This window comes from Penaeus chinensis, chromosome 2 (genome assembly GCF_019202785.1).
Source record: "Penaeus chinensis breed Huanghai No. 1 chromosome 2, ASM1920278v2, whole genome shotgun sequence".
In the NCBI taxonomy this organism is placed as follows: domain Eukaryota; kingdom Metazoa; phylum Arthropoda; class Malacostraca; order Decapoda; family Penaeidae; genus Penaeus; species Penaeus chinensis.
In genome coordinates this window covers 44,065,891-44,083,092 of record NC_061820.1, presented here as the reverse complement: position 1 = coordinate 44,083,092, position 17,202 = coordinate 44,065,891, and the positions used below count along the sequence as shown (strand labels likewise).

The 17,202-nt window shown below is 29.2% G+C and overlaps 4 protein-coding genes across 4 annotated transcripts; all 4 read right to left on the bottom strand.

Annotated features, from left to right (window-relative positions):
* Positions 1 to 615: 615 nt before the first annotated feature.
* On the bottom strand, positions 616 to 1,552 carry LOC125034087 (cuticle protein AMP4-like). Its single transcript, XM_047625731.1, has 3 exons — positions 1,523 to 1,552; positions 1,066 to 1,271; positions 616 to 904 (listed from the first exon to the last, which is right to left on the bottom strand). Exons 1-3 carry the CDS (start codon positions 1,529 to 1,531, stop codon positions 715 to 717), a joined length of 405 nt encoding a protein of 134 aa, XP_047481687.1. The 5' UTR covers positions 1,532 to 1,552; the 3' UTR covers positions 616 to 714.
* Positions 1,553 to 5,905: 4,353 nt separating this feature from the next.
* Positions 5,906 to 6,709, bottom strand: LOC125035113 (cuticle protein AMP3-like). The gene is made up of 4 exons (XM_047627282.1): positions 6,701 to 6,709; positions 6,253 to 6,458; positions 6,065 to 6,095; positions 5,906 to 5,977 (listed from the first exon to the last, which is right to left on the bottom strand). The coding sequence occupies exons 1-4, from the start codon at positions 6,707 to 6,709 to the stop codon at positions 5,906 to 5,908; spliced, it is 318 nt and encodes a 105-aa protein (XP_047483238.1).
* Positions 6,710 to 10,243: 3,534 nt separating this feature from the next.
* Positions 10,244 to 11,132, bottom strand: LOC125035107 (cuticle protein AMP4-like). Its single transcript, XM_047627268.1, has 3 exons — positions 11,124 to 11,132; positions 10,676 to 10,881; positions 10,244 to 10,518 (listed from the first exon to the last, which is right to left on the bottom strand). Exons 1-3 carry the CDS (start codon positions 11,130 to 11,132, stop codon positions 10,329 to 10,331), a joined length of 405 nt encoding a protein of 134 aa, XP_047483224.1. The 3' UTR covers positions 10,244 to 10,328.
* Positions 11,133 to 14,137: 3,005 nt separating this feature from the next.
* Positions 14,138 to 14,996, bottom strand: LOC125035100 (cuticle protein AMP4-like). Its single transcript, XM_047627255.1, has 3 exons — positions 14,988 to 14,996; positions 14,541 to 14,746; positions 14,138 to 14,383 (listed from the first exon to the last, which is right to left on the bottom strand). Exons 1-3 carry the CDS (start codon positions 14,994 to 14,996, stop codon positions 14,194 to 14,196), a joined length of 405 nt encoding a protein of 134 aa, XP_047483211.1. The 3' UTR covers positions 14,138 to 14,193.
* Positions 14,997 to 17,202: the final 2,206 nt, after the last annotated feature.

Genomic DNA, 17,202 nt, shown 5'->3' with positions numbered 1-17,202 from the left:
ATTTTTGATAATAGATAATTTGTCTGATAAATTGATTCGGTGTGAAAATGCACAAATATGACAGCAATTTACGTTTTGACTATATTTTAAAGTCCTTTATATTCCAATCACTTTCTATCGCTATGCTATTTATTGTATCATATGCATATCTTTATTATACTTTTTCACGTCTGATGCTGACATTGCGGTATTGCGTTGGCAAGTGCAGTATCGTCTGTTTATGAACAAACTTTGGATATTCTCATAACTTTACATGTTTTGTTATTATCCTTGTGCGTATATAACTTGTGCTTTCCGTTTGATTTGTTCGCTTTGACAATATTTATGCCACATATATATGCTTCATTATTATTTTGATGTGGAATCCTTCAAATGAAACTTATAATTGGCCTAAACATTTGAATATTGGTTATTCTGTTTGTTTCAGTTCCAAACGTTTATGAATAAACATAACCATAAAATCATGTCTTTGAACATTGGTTAAGCCTGTTACACAGGGACACGGGTAAGCAGACAAACAAATGTGTTGACATGAGTCATTGTAGAATTCCTTTTCAAAGCATTTGGCGGAATGCTCGGCCAGGGAAAGGATTAACTGTATAAAAACAACAGATATATTAATTCATGATGATGTATTAAATAAATACTTCTCGCCACGGAGTCGATTCATATCACTATATGAATTATCACAATATCTTATGTTAAGGCTTCGGATTATTCCTCCTGAGCCTCGAGAGCCTTACGCTCGTCCTCGAGGCGCGCGAACTCGATCTGGTCGAGGACGAACTGGGGGATGGGGTGGGGGAAGGCGGGGGCCACGGGCAGGAGGGAGGACTCGGGCTGGTATCCGTTCTCGTTGGCCACGAATTTCACTTCGGCCAGAGAGCCGTCCTCCTGGGGGTAGCTGGGAGGCGAGAGGTCGAGTGTTAGAGGTTTCGCAGTTAGACAGGTATTCCGCTTGTAAAAGGAAGAGAGAGAGAGAGAGAGAGAGAGAGAGAGAGAGAGAGAGAGAGAGAGAGAGAGAGAGAGAGAGAGAGAGAGAGACATAACTTTCACAGCCGTTACCTGAAAGATCCGACCATGTTGGCTCCGCCGTTGACACCCTCAGAGCCCGAGAACTGGAACACGATGCCGTTCTCGGCCTCGAAGTCGGAGCTGTGGGCACCGAGCTCGTCGGGGTTGACTTGGCTGCTGCGGAGGATGGCCACGGGAGGGTTGGTCAAGGGCAGTTTGTCAGCCACAGCCACGGCCAGCAGAGCGAGAACAATGACCTTGAGAGGAATGTCAATAGAAGGTAAGAGAAATGATTTATAGCCAAATACTCCATTGCAAATCTATAATTTCTCCGAAGAGACGAGAATTACTTCGGCATTGAATTATATCAAAGATGCAATATGTCTATATCTGCAGGAACTGTGGGAAAAACTGCATCATGTAAAATGGCTAATATGAACTATGTGTATGCAAAGACTGTCTAAAAGTGAAACCAATACGTATTTGAAGGACCTGTTAGAAAACTTACTGCCTTCATGTTGAGAGGTTGCGAGTGAGAATGTGCCGGCGTATGTGTGCACCCGAGTTATATAGTCAGAGAGAGAGGTCGACCCGAGGTCATGCCATAGTTGATCATTCAGTTATAAAGTGCGTGTTACCCCTCTACCCTTGGCTTGTTCTTTACCTGATATGGTGTACGTGTACTTTCGTTTTTGTTTGTCTTGGGTGCCGTCCACGCAGATGTCATTATCAAATTCGTTTTTGTAATTTTCATTGTTTATGTTGATGTCATTGCTATTGTCGTTGCTTTTTGTGTTCTTATTTATATTATTATTATTATTATCTTAATTATTTTTATTATTATTATTATTATTATTATTATTATTATTATTATTATTATTATTATTATTATTATTATTATTATTATTATTATTATTATTATTATTATTATTATTATTATTATTATTATTATTATTATTATTATTATTATTATCTTAATTATTTTTATTATTATTATTATTATTATTATTATTATTATTATTATTATTATTATTATTATTATTATCTTAATTATTTTTATTATTATTATTATTATTATTATTATTATTATTATTATTATTATTATTATTATTATTATTATTATTATTATTATTATTATTATTATTATTATTATTATTATTATTATTATTATTATTATTATTATTATTATTATTATTATTATTATTATTATTATTATTATTATCTTAATTATTTTTATTATTATTATTATTATTATTATTATCTTAATTATTTTTATTATTATTATTATTATTATTATTATTATTATTATCTTAATTATTTTTATTATTATTATTATTATTATTATTATTATTATTATCTTAATTATTTTTATTATTATTATTATTATTATTATTATCTTAATTATTTTTATTATTATTATTATTATCTTAATTATTTTTATTATTATTATTATTATTATTATTATTATCTTAATTATTTTTATTATTATTATTATCTTAATTATTTTTATTATTATTATTATTATTATTATTATTATTATTATTATTATTATTATCTTAATTATTTTTATTATTATTATTATCTTAATTATTTTTATTATTATTATTATTATTATTATTATCTTAATTATTTTTATTATTATTATTATTATTATTATTATTATTATTATTATTATTATTATTATTATTATTATTATTATTATTATTATTATTATTATTATTATTATTATTATTATCTTAATTATTTTTATTATTATTATTATTATTATTATTATTATTATTATTATTATTATTATTATTATTATTATTATTATTATTATTATTATTATTATTATTATTATTATTATTATTATTATTATTATTATTATTATTATTATTATTATTATTATTATTATTATTATTATTATTATTATTATTATTATTATTATTATTATTATTATTATTATTATTATTATTATTATTATTATTATTATTATTATTATTATTATTATTATTATTATTATTATTATTATTATTATTATTATTATTATTATTATTATTATTATTATTATTATTATTATTATTATTATTATTATTATTATTATTATTATTATTATTATTATTATTATTATTATTATTATTATTATTATTATTATTATTATTATTATTATTATTATTATTATTATTATTATTATTATTATTATTATTATTATTATTATTATTATTATTATTATTATTATTATTATTATTATTATTATTATTATTATTATTATTATTATTATTATTATTATTATTATTATTATTATTATTATTATTATTATTATTATTATTATTATTATTATTATTATTATTATTATTATTATTATTATTATTATTATTATTATTATTATTATTATTATTATTATTATTATTATTATTATTATTATTATTATTATTATTATTATTATTATTATTATTATTATTATTATTATTATTATTATTATTATTATTATTATTATTATTATTATTATTATTATTATTATTATTATTATTATTATTATTATTATTATTATTATTATTATTATTATTATTATTATTATTATTATTATTATTATTATTATTATTATTATTATTATTATTATTATTATTATTATTATTATTATTATTATTATTATTATTATTATTATTATTATTATTATTATTATTATTATTATTATTATTATTATTATTATTATTATTATTATTATTATTATTATTATTATTATTATTATTATTATTATTATTATTATTATTATTATTATTATTATTATTATTATTATTATTATTATTATTATTATTATTATTATTATTATTATTATTATTATTATTATTATTATTATTATTATTATTATTATTATTATTATTATTATTATTATTATTATTATTATTATTATTATTATTATTATTATTATTATTATTATTATTATTATTATTATTATTATTATTATTATTATTATTATTATTATTATTATTATTATTATTATTATTATTATTATTATTATTATTATTATTATTATTATTATTATTATTATTATTATTATTATTATTATTATTATTATTATTATTATTATTATTATTATTATTATTATTATTATTATTATTATTATTATTATTATTATTATTATTATTATTATTATTATTATTATTATTATTATTATTATTATTATTATTATTATTATTATTATTATTATTATTATTATTATTATTATTATTATTATTATTATTATTATTATTATTATTATTATTATTATTATTATTATTATTATTATTATTATTATTATTATTATTATTATTATTATTATTATTATTATTATTATTATTATTATTATTATTATTATTATTATTATTATTATTATTATTATTATTATTATTATTATTATTATTATTATTATTATTATTATTATTATTATTATTATTATTATTATTATTATTATTATTATTATTATTATTATTATTATTATTATTATTATTATTATTATTATTATTATTATTATTATTATTATTATTATTATTATTATTATTATTATTATTATTATTATTATTATTATTATTATTATTATTATTATTATTATTATTATTATTATTATTATTATTATTATTATTATTATTATTATTATTATTATTATTATTATTATTATTATTATTATTATTATTATTATTATTATTATTATTATTATTATTATTATTATTATTATTATTATTATTATTATTATTATTATTATTATTATTATTATTATTATTATTATTATTATTATTATTATTATTATTATTATTATTATTATTATTATTATTATTATTATTATTATTATTATTATTATTATTATTATTATTATTATTATTATTCATATTTAACATCCTTTGCTTAGCTGAATATGTAATCAAATACCAGTCAAGGAGTGTCCACAAGCTTTCAATTAATCTTAAAAGTTCATGCAGTAGAATCCAAAGTGAAAAATATTTATTGACAGCCTACAAAATCTGTAAACAACGTACGAGAAGTCTGCTAGGCGTGTTGCCTCTCGAGACCGTAGCGTTTGTGCGCTACACGAAGAATGCAAGGATCGCGTTACAGGTCGTTCCGTTGAAAGCGCACAAATTTTACATTCTTCATCTCTACTCTACTCATTCATTTTTACATCCTTCATGTATTCATTCATTTCTATATTCTTCGTTTATCCATTTATCTATTTATTGATACATTTTTTCTAACTCTTACTGAATGTATGCCATATTTACCTAACATAATCCAACAACTTCCCTGTTATACTTCCTGCCCTCTCTCTCGCCCTCCTATTGTCTCGTCCCGCGGCGACCGTCGAGAAATTCGTTCCTGTGCTTGACATTTAACACTAAGAATAAATATTGATACAAAAAATAATCTTTCTTGACTTGAGCTGTTTTATATAGAACAAAGGAAACGGAATTCCTGATTATTGGTTAGATAAAAAGCAAGAAGGGGGAGGGGAGAAGGAGGAAGTAAGTGTATGATTGTCGAGGATCTACGTCTTTCATCCTCTTTGTCCAGTGTTTATCAAGAAATCTTGTTTCTTTATCTTCCTTCGATGATTGAGTGAGAAAAATAAATCAATGAATTAAGAGAGAAAGAGAGAGGGAGAGAGAGAGAACGTTTAAACCGTCGTTTGATATTTTCTTCATGTCTGTAATGTTCCTATTTTTGTATATTTGAACAACAGAGGATGCGTGTACGTACGTGCGTGTGTATGTGTGAGTGTGTATATATCTGTATGTGAGAGAGGGAAATAGATGAACAGACGGAATTCGTCAATAAGGGCAAAGATAGAGTACATAATAATAATTTACATATTTACTCATGTCGGTTTAGAAAATAAATATGACTGCATAAAATATCCGAATATACAATGTTGGCATTTGAATTATTCCTCCTGAGACTCAAGGGCCTTGCGCTCGTCCTCGAGGCGGGCGAACTCGATCTGGTCGAGGACGAACTGGGGGATGGGGTGGGGGAAGGCGGGGGCCACGGGCAGGAGGGAGGACTCGGGCTGGAAGCCGTTCTCGTCGGCCACGAACTTGACTTCGGCCAGAGAGCCGTCCTCCTGGGGGTAGCTGGGAAAAGGAATGAACAGATTAAAACTTTACATTATCCAGGAGCATGAGACGAGAAGAAATATCCTTTTTGAATCGTATGGTCGTATTCATTGCACTTTTGCATGTCTTCAAAGATATAAGATTTGGGTAACATCGAACTCCAATATTGTCTTACCTGAAGTATCCGACCATGTTGGCGCCGCCCTCTTCAGCCTCTTTGCCAGAGAACTGGAACACGATGCCGTTCTCGGCCTCGAAGTCGGAGCTGTGGGCGCCGTTCTCGTCGGGGTTGACTTGGCTGCTGCGGAGGATGGCCACGGGGGGGTTGGTCAAGGGCAGTTTGTCGGCCACAGCCACGGCCAGCAGAGCGAGAACGACGGCCTAAAAAGGATTTTAATACAGTGTAAACATTTGCTGAATCCATACCAACAGTCGAAAATCATGCTTCATATCCATCATTATATAATTTTAAAGATATTATTACTATACTATTATTATCATATATTTCATTATATGTAATTATAACACTTATTCCCCCTCAAAAAAGAAGAAGGAAAACCTTCCAAGTAGCTGATACTCTTAAAGTTCTATTAAATGACCCTAAGAAGTGGCACGAAACTTACAATCTTCATGGTGGGACGAAGTGAAGAGGAATGTGTAAGTCAGCGTGTGTCTCCGCGTTATATAGCCGGCGAGAGGCAGGTCAAGTCGAGGTCATATCATCGTTTGGCCAGCTACCCATTCATGATTTTGGCTTCAAAGGAGTGGCGGGGTGTAGTAAGAGATGTGTATTAATGGGAATAGTTATCTATGTAATTGCGTTTTCAAAGGATATACCGGATAAATTCAGGTCGCACTTTTGAATATTATGATTTTGCGTATAGTCATTGTTTTATATGTTGCGTCTACAGTTTGAATAATTACAATGCCTTTGATGTTTGTCACTTAATATAGTCAAACAATCCTAGAGTGCCAGTACGCTAAAAAAGAAAAGAAAAAAAAAAAAAAAAAAAAAAAAAAAAAAAGAAAAAGAGAACAAAGAAACTATACGATTCTGAGTCTGTGCTGCTGGAGAATTCATGAAACTTCCTTGGCTTACTGTCCCAATATGGAATATGCCAGCCGATGTTATGAACACATTATAATTAATGATTATTTCTTGCATGACAGTATTGTATAATTTTAACCTAAGGTGTTGCTTAAGTCAATACGAGTATCAGTGGAAGTACATACTGAATGCTAAAAAAATCCTATATTTTTGTGACTTTTGGGGACAAAAAATGAGAGAAAATTAGCCTGAGGAACCGACGTCCTAAAAAATCTCAGGATATTTTTCTATCCTCTCTCATGCGTGAAGAAGGAACATTAGAATTATCCTAGATGGGAGGGAAATCTCAGGAAGCAAGGAAGAACAAAACAAATATGTTGCTGAGAATTGCTGCCCAAATAATGCGTTTGGCAACTGTATTTTTTTTAAGCGAAACTGGTTATAATATTTCTATTTTAATGTCCATTGTATAAAAAATCACTGTAAAATAACAGGATTCACTCAACAAACGATACACATATGATTTGTGGCGAATTATCTACTTAGATATGATTATAGATTATATTGAATCTAAATCATTTCTCTTTAAACTTATTTTTTTTCTTTTTCAAAGCACTGGACGTATACAAAACGACACCATAATGTAACGTTACTTGTAGGATCTATAAACAATGGATAAATATAACGGTAACAGTTAGTCTCTCTAACGTTATTTTCTACAATATTTGGAAATTGAACGAAACTGATCGAGGTGTTTCATTCACTGGTACATTTTGCAGACATTTATTCATTCATCCATTCATATTCACTTAACACTTGAGAGAGACTAGTGGAAATGAATTTAATTTTTTTTATGGCTGTCGGCCAGAAATCAAATACTCGAATAAATATATGACTTATTGGGGTTTTCAATATTCTTTATTTATCATTCACTTATTTTCATATTCTTTATTTATCCTTTCATTTATTTTCATATTCTTTCATATCCTTTCATTTATTTTCATATTCTTTATTTATCCTTTCATTTATTTTCATATTCTTTGTTTATCCTTTCATTTATTTTCATATTCTTTATTTATCCTTTCATTTATTTTCATATTCTTTATTTATCCTTTCATTTATTTTCATATTCTTTATTTATCCTTTCATTTATTTTCATATTCTTTATTTATCCTTTCATTTATTTTCATATTCTTTATTTATCCTTTCATTTATTTTCATATTCTTTGTTTATCCTTTCATTTATTTTCATATTCTTTATTTATCCTTTCATTTATTTTCATATTCTTTATTTATCCTTTCATTTATTTTCATATTCTTTATTTATCCTTTCATTTATTTTCATATTCTTTATTTATCCTTTCATTTATTTTCATATTCTTTCATATCCTTTCATTTATTTTCATATTCTTTATTTATCCTTTCATTTATTTTCATATTCTTTATTTATCCTTCCATTTATTTTCATATTCTTTATTTAACCTTTCATTTATTTTCATATTCTTTATTTATCCTTTCATTTATTTTCATATTCTTTATTTATCCTTTCATTTATTTTCATATTCTTTATTTATCCTTTCATTTATTTTCATATTCTTTATTTAACCTTTCATTTATTTTCATATTCTTTATTTATCCTTTCATTTATTTTCATATTCTTTATTTATCCTTTCATTTATTTTCATATCCTTTATTTATCCTTTCATTTATTTTCATATCCTTTATTTATCCTTTCATTTATTTTCATATTCTTTATTTATCCTTTCATTTATTTTCATATCCTTTATTTATCCTTTCATTTATTTTCATATTCTTTATTTATCCTTTCATTTATTTTCATATTCTTTATTTATCCTTTCATTTATTTTCATATTCTTTCATATCCTTTCATTTATTTTCATATTCTTTTTTTATTTTCTCATTTATTTTCATATTCTTTATTTATCCTTTCATTTATTTTCATATCCTTTATTTATTTTCTCATTTATTTTCATATTCTTTATTTATCCTTTCATTTATTTTCATATTCTTTATTTATCCTTTCATTTATTTTCATATTCTTTATTTATCCTTTCATTTATTTTCATATCCTTTATTTATTTTCTCATTTATTTTCATATTCTTTATTTATCCTTTCATTTATTTTCATATTCTTTATTTATCCTTTCATTTATTTTCATATTCTTTATTTATCCTTTCATTTATTTTCATATTCTTTATTTATCCTTTCATTTATTTTCATATTCTTTATTTACCCTTTCATTTATTTTCATATTCTTTATTTATTTTCTCATTTATTTTCATATTCTTTATTTATCCTTTCATTTATTTTCATATTCTTTATTTATCCTTTCATTTATTTTCATATTCTTTGTTTATCCTTTCATTTATTTTCATATTCTTTATTTATCCTTCCATTTATTTTCATATTCTTTATTTATCCTTCCATTTATTTTCATATTCTTTGAATATGCAGTACATTATTTCTATATTTTTCATTTCTTCATTTATCTCTTCATTCGTACATTTCTTTATAACTATACTAAATATGTCATATTTACCCAACAATTCCCTGTGGCACTTCCTGCCCTCTCTCTCCCCCTCCCATTGTGCCTCGTCACGTTGCTACCGTCGGGAAATGCGTTCCTGTGCTTGACATTTAACACTAAGAATGAATATTGATACAAAAAATAATCTTTCTCGACTTGAGTTGTTTCACATATAACAAAGGAAACGGAATTCCTGATTATTGGTCAGATAAAAAGCAAGAAGGTGGAGGGAGAAGGAGGAAGTAAGTGTATGATTGTCGAGGATCTACGTCTTTCATCCTCTTTGTCCAGTGTTTATCAAGAAATCTTGTTTCTTTATCTTCTTTCGATGATTGAGTGAGAAAAATAAATAAATAAATAAATAAATAAAGAAAGAGAGGAGAGAGAGAGAACGTTTAAACCGTAGTTTGATATTTTCTTCATGTCTGTAATGTTCCTATTTTTGTATATTTGAGGATGCTCGTACGTACGTGCGTGTGTATGTGTGAGTGTGTATATATCTGTATGTGAGAGAGGGAAATAGATGAACAGACGGAATTCGTCAATAAGGGCAAAGATAGAGTACATAATAATAATTTACATATTTACTCATGTCGGTTTAGAAAATAAATATGACTGCATAAAATATCCGAATATACAATGTTGGCATTTGAATTATTCCTCCTGAGACTCAAGGGCCTTGCGCTCGTCCTCGAGGCGGGCGAACTCGATCTGGTCGAGGACGAACTGGGGGATGGGGTGGGGGAAGGCGGGGGCCACGGGCAGGAGGGAGGACTCGGGCTGGAAGCCGTTCTCGTCGGCCACGAACTTGACTTCGGCCAGAGAGCCGTCCTCCTGGGGGTAGCTGGGAAAAGGAATGAACAGATTAAAACTTTACATTATCCAGGAGCATGAGACGAGAAGAAATATCCTTTTTGAATCGTATGGTCGTATTCATTGCACTTTTGCATGTCTTCAAAGATATAAGATTTGGGTAACATCGAACTCCAATATTGTCTTACCTGAAGTATCCGACCATGTTGGCGCCGCCCTCTTCAGCCTCTTTGCCAGAGAACTGGAACACGATGCCGTTCTCGGCCTCGAAGTCGGAGCTGTGGGCGCCGTTCTCGTCGGGGTTGACTTGGCTGCTGCGGAGGATGGCCACGGGGGGGTTGGTCAAGGGCAGTTTGTCGGCCACAGCCACGGCCAGCAGAGCGAGAACGACGGCCTAAAAAGGATTTTAATACAGTGTAAACATTTGCTGAATCCATACCAACAGTCGAAAATCATGCTTCATATCCATCATTATATAATTTTAAAGATATTATTACTATACTATTATTATCATATATTTCATTATATGTAATTATAACACTTATTCCCCCTCAAAAAAGAAGAAGAAAAACCTTCCAAGTAGCTGATACTCTTAAAGTTCTATTAAATGACCCTAAGAAGTGGCACGAAACTTACAATCTTCATGGTGGGACGAAGTGAAGAGGAATGTGTAAGTCAGCGTGTGTCTCCGCGTTATATAGCCGGCGAGAGGCAGGTCAAGTCGAGGTCATATCATCGTTTGGCCAGCTACCCATTCATGATTTTGGCTTCAAAGGAGTGGCGGGGTGTAGTAAGAGATGTGTATTAATGGGAATAGTTATCTATGTAATTGCGTTTTCAAAGGATATACCGGATAAATTCAGGTCGCACTTTTGAATATTATGATTTTGCGTATAGTCATTGTTTTATATGTTGCGTCTACAGTTTGAATAATTACAATGCCTTTGATGTTTGTCACTTAATATAGTCAAACAATCCTAGAGTGCCAGTACGCTAAAAAAGAAAAAAAAAAAAAAAAAAGAAAAAAGAAAAAAGAAAAAGAAAAAGAGAACAAAGAAACTATACGATTCTGAGTCTGTGCTGCTGGAGAATTCATGAAACTTCATTGGCTTACTGTCCCAATATGGAATATGCCAGCCGATGTTATGAACACATTATAATTAATGATTATTTCTTGCATGACAGTATTGTATAATTTTAACCTAAGGTGTTGCTTAAGTCAATACGAGTATCAGTGGAAGTACATACTGAATGCTAAAAAAATCCTATATTTTTGTGACTTTTGGGGACAAAAAATGAGAGAAAATTAGCCTGAGGAACCGACGTCCTAAAAAATCTCAGGATATTTTTCTATCCTCTCTCATGCGTGAAGAAGGAACATTAGAATTATCCTAGATGGGAGGGAAATCTCAGGAAGCAAGGAAGAACAAAACAAATATGTTGCTGAGAATTGCTGCCCAAATAATGCGTTTGGCAACTGTATTTTTTTTAAGCGAAACTGGTTATAATATTTCTATTTTAATGTCCATTGTATAAAAAATCACTGTAAAATAACAGGATTCACTCAACAAACGATACACATATGATTTGTGGCGAATTATCTAGTTAGATATGATTATAGATTATATTGAATCTAAATCATTTCTCTTTAAACTTATTTTTTTTTCTTTTTCAAAGCACTGGACGTATACAAAACGACACCATAATGTAACGTTACTTGTAGGATCTATAAACAATGGATAAATATAACGGTAACAGTTAGTCTCTCTAACGTTATTTTCTACAATATTTGGAAATTGAACGAAACTGATCGAGGTGTTTCATTCACTGGTACATTTTGCAGACATTTATTCATTCATCCATTCATATTCACTTAACACTTGAGAGAGACTAGTGGAAATGAATTTAATTTTTTTTATGGCTGTCGGCCAGAAATCAAATACTCGAATAAATATATGACTTATTGGGGTTTTCAATATTCTTTATTTATCATTCTCTTATTTTCATATTCTTTATTTATCCTTTCATTTATTTTCATATTCTTTATTTATCCTTTCATTTATTTTCATATTCTTTATTTATCCTTTCATTTATTTTCATATTCTTTATTTATCCTTTCATTTATTTTCATATTCTTTATTTATCCTTTCATTTATTTTCATATTCTTTATTTATCCTTTCATTTATTTTCATATTCTTTCATATCATTTCATTTATTTTCATATTCTTTATTTATCCTTTCATTTATTTTCATATTCTTTATTTATCCTTTCATTTATTTTCATATTCTTTATTTATCCTTTCATTTATTTTCATATTCTTTATTTACCCTTTCATTTATTTTCATATTCTTTATTTATCCTTTCATTTATTTTCATATTCTTTCATATCATTTCATTTATTTTCATATTCTTTATTTATCCTTTCATTTATTTTCATATTCTTTATTTACCCTTTCATTTATTTTCATATTCTTTATTTATCCTTTCATTTATTTTCATATTCTTTCATATCATTTCATTTATTTTCATATTCTTTCATTTATTTTCATATTCTTTATTTATCCTTTCATTTATTTTCATATTCTTTATTTATCCTTTCATTTATTTTCATATCTTTATTTATCCTTTCATTTATTTTCATATTCTTTATTTATCCTTTCATTTATTTTCATATTCTTTATTTATCCTTTCATTTATTTTCATATTCTTTATTTAACCTTTCATTCATTTTCATATTCTTTATTTATCCTTTCATTTATTTTCATATTCTTTTTTTATTTTCTCATTTATTTTCATATTCTTTATTTATCCTTTCATTTATTTTCATATTCTTTCATATCCTTTCATTTATTTTCATATTCTTTATTTATCCTTTCATTTATTTTCATATTCTTTGTTTATCCTTTCATTTATTATCATATTCTTTATTTATCCTTCCATTTATTTTCATATTCTTTGAATATGCAGTACATTATTTCTATATTTTTCATTTCTTCATTTATCTCTTCATTCGTACATTTCTTTATAACTATACTAAATATGTCATATTTACCCAACAATTCCCTGTGGCACTTCCTGCCCTCTCTCTCCCCCTCCCATTGTGCCTCGTCACGTTGCTACCGTCGGGAAATGCGTTCCTGTGCTTGACATTTAACACTAAGAATGAATATTGATACAAAAAATAATCTTTCTCGACTTGAGTTGTTTCACATATAACAAAGGAAACGGAATTCCTGATTATTGGTCAGATAAAAAGCAAGAAGGTGGAGGGAGAAGGAGGAAGTAAGTGTATGATTGTCGAGGATCTACGTCTTTCATCCTCTTTGTCCAGTGTTTATCAAGAAATCTTGTTTCTTTATCTTCTTTCGATGATTGAGTGAGAAAAATAAATAAATAAATAAATAAATAAAAAAGAAAGAAAGAGAGAGGGAGAGAGAGAGAACGTTTAAACCGTCGTTTGATATTTTCTTCATGTCTGTAATGTTCCTATTTTTGTATATTTGAGGATGCGTGTACGTACGTGCGTGTGTATGTGTGAGTGTGTATATATCTGCATGTGAGAGAGGAAAATAGATGAACAGACAGAATTCGTCAATAAGGGCAATGATAGAGTACATAAGAATAATTTACATATTTACTCATGTCGGTTTAGAAAATAAATATGACTGCATAAAATATCCGAATATACAATGTTGGCATTTGAATTATTCCTCCTGAGACTCAAGGGCCTTGCGCTCGTCCTCGAGGCGGGCGAACTCGATCTGGTCGAGGACGAACTGGGGGATGGGGTGGGGGAAGGCGGGGGCCACGGGCAGGAGGGAGGACTCGGGCTGGAAGCCGTTCTCGTCGGCCACGAACTTGACTTCGGCCAGAGAGCCGTCCTCCTGGGGGTAGCTGGGAAAAGGAATGAACAGATTAAAACTTTACATTATCCAGGAGCATGAGACGAGAAGAAATATCCTTTTTGAATCGTATGGTCGTATTCATTGCACTTTTGCATGTCTTCAAAGATATAAGATTTGGGTAACATCGAACTCCAATATTGTCTTACCTGAAGTATCCGACCATGTTGGCGCCGCCCTCTTCAGCCTCTTTGCCAGAGAACTGGAACACGATGCCGTTCTCGGCCTCGAAGTCGGAGCTGTGGGCGCCGTTCTCGTCGGGGTTGACTTGGCTGCTGCGGAGGATGGCCACGGGGGGGTTGGTCAAGGGCAGTTTGTCGGCCACAGCCACGGCCAGCAGAGCGAGAACGACGGCCTAAAAAGGATTTTAATACAGTGTAAACATTTGCTGAATCCATACCAACAGTCGAAAATCATGCTTCATATCCATCATTATATAATTCTAAAGATATTATTACCATACTATAATTATCATGTATATCTTTATATGTAATTATAACACTTATCCCCCCTCAAAAAAGAAGAAAAAAACCTTCCAAGTAGCTGATACTCTTAAAGTTCTATTAAATGACCCTAAGAAGTGGCACGAAACTTACAATCTTCATGGTGGGACGAAGTGAAGAGGAATGTGTAGGTCAGCGTGTGTCTCCGCGTTATATAGCCGGCGAGAGGCAGGTCAAGTCGAGGTCATCTCATCCGTCTGGCCAGCTACCCATTCATGTTTTTGGCTTTAATGGAGTGGCCGGGGTGTAGTAAGAAATGTGTATTAATTGCATATAGCTATCGATGTAATTGTACATATATGAATATATAAATAAATATACATATATAATTTTATCCAAGAATTCACCGGTTAAATTAAAATTGCTCTTTTGGAGATTTTTTCATTATATATTGCCTCCCCAGTTTTGATTATTACAATGCCTTTGAAGTTTGTCACAATGATAAAGTCAAAGAATCCTTGAGTGCACACACACACACACACATATTGAAACACGCGTCACGGTTTGCAGGCATCAAATGGTCCTGACCCCTGTTTTTTTCAGCACTGCCGTATTTTTATCACCTTCCATGAGTCACTGTGCCCTCCCTGCATTCTAAACCGACGCCACTGAATTCAAACACACAGACATATATATGAATAAAAGGTATATATAGATGAAGGAATACGTATACATATATATATGTATACATATGTATTTATGTATGTATATCAATATCTATCTATTTATATATATATATAAACATACATTTAAGTATGGATATCAATATTTGTCTAGCTGTGTATTTGTGTATATATATATGTATATATATATACATACATATATATATATATATATATATATATATATATATATATATATATATTGGCCTATATGTATGTGTGTCTGTCAACATGTATAAATGCATAAATATTTATATGTATATGTATATATAAGTATATATATATATACATACATATACATATATATGTGTATGTTTGTGAGTGTATATATGTATACATATTTATATGTATAGTTATATATTTATTATATATATATACACATATATGTGCGTGTATATATATATATATATATATATACACACACACACGCGCGCGCGCGCATATTTACATATAGGCCAACACATTACATATTTATGTATGGAAGATATCAGAATCTTTCCAATAGAAGGTTAGGGCCGATCATTGGTTGGGAGGACCACAGCCCTCCTATGCATATCGGACAATCGTAAAATACAACAGAAGGAATCTACAGGATAATCTACAGGGCAAGAAAAGGAGGAGAGGGGGGGAAGGACACCCTGAGAACAGCCTCCACCGGGCCTCGCCAAACCCTTCACTCTCCCTCTCTTATTTTTTTCGTCCGTTTTTTAACCCTCTCTTTTCCTTATTCTTTCCTTCCCGACCTCCTCGCCTCGCCGCCACGCCCGCATTTTTCCAATCGCTGCGCCCATGGCCTTTTACAAGCCCCTGCCACCCGCCCTTCATCAGCTCCTGGAACCCGCGGCAGCTTAATGGCGATCGATTTAACCCTCCACCTTCCCTCATGCTCACAAATTCTATAACATTTCCACGAGGTTTGTTCCTCTGCACTCTAACCCCACAGAAAACCCTTCAAGCTAACCTTTTGGTCTGGGGGTCATCTGCTTTTTCTTTTTCTTTTATTTTTATTTTTTTTTAACTGCCCTTCTTGAACCCCTTCCCTATCAATTAGGCTTCCCTTTTTTACCCCTCTGATGACTTTCACTCAGCTCCCTCCCCTTCTGTCCTCATATTCATAATCCTGGCATTGCCATGGAGACTGACGGTTAAACTCGGTCTTCTTTTCGGCCGAATTTCATCGTTCACGGATTTTCTATAATCGTTCCGTGTCTTAAAATCTTAAGCAATCGGTAATATCTTCGATTTATATTCCATTATATTATCCCACAAACCTCTCATCTTAACTACCCTCTCCGTCTACTTCAAACTGCCTCGTCGTCTTCTATCTCTACCTGGCATCGAAATCCCTTTCCCCTCCCCTTCCGCCCACCCCCAAGCCCACTCCTCTACCCACACCCACAATCGCTCTACCCTCTACCCTGAACCCTGTCCCCTCCCGCCCCAGCCATTCACTTGACACTGGCCGTGGCCGCGGCTGGCATTATGCTAACCTTGTCAAGACGTTTTTTCCCATTCCATAGAACGTTACGCTACTTAGTCACCAGATTAAGGGATCTGGAAGGGACTGGGGAACTCAAGGCTGGGTCATATATATATGTTGGTACGTGTGTGTGGATGCATGTGCATACGTATGGCATTTTTGTATA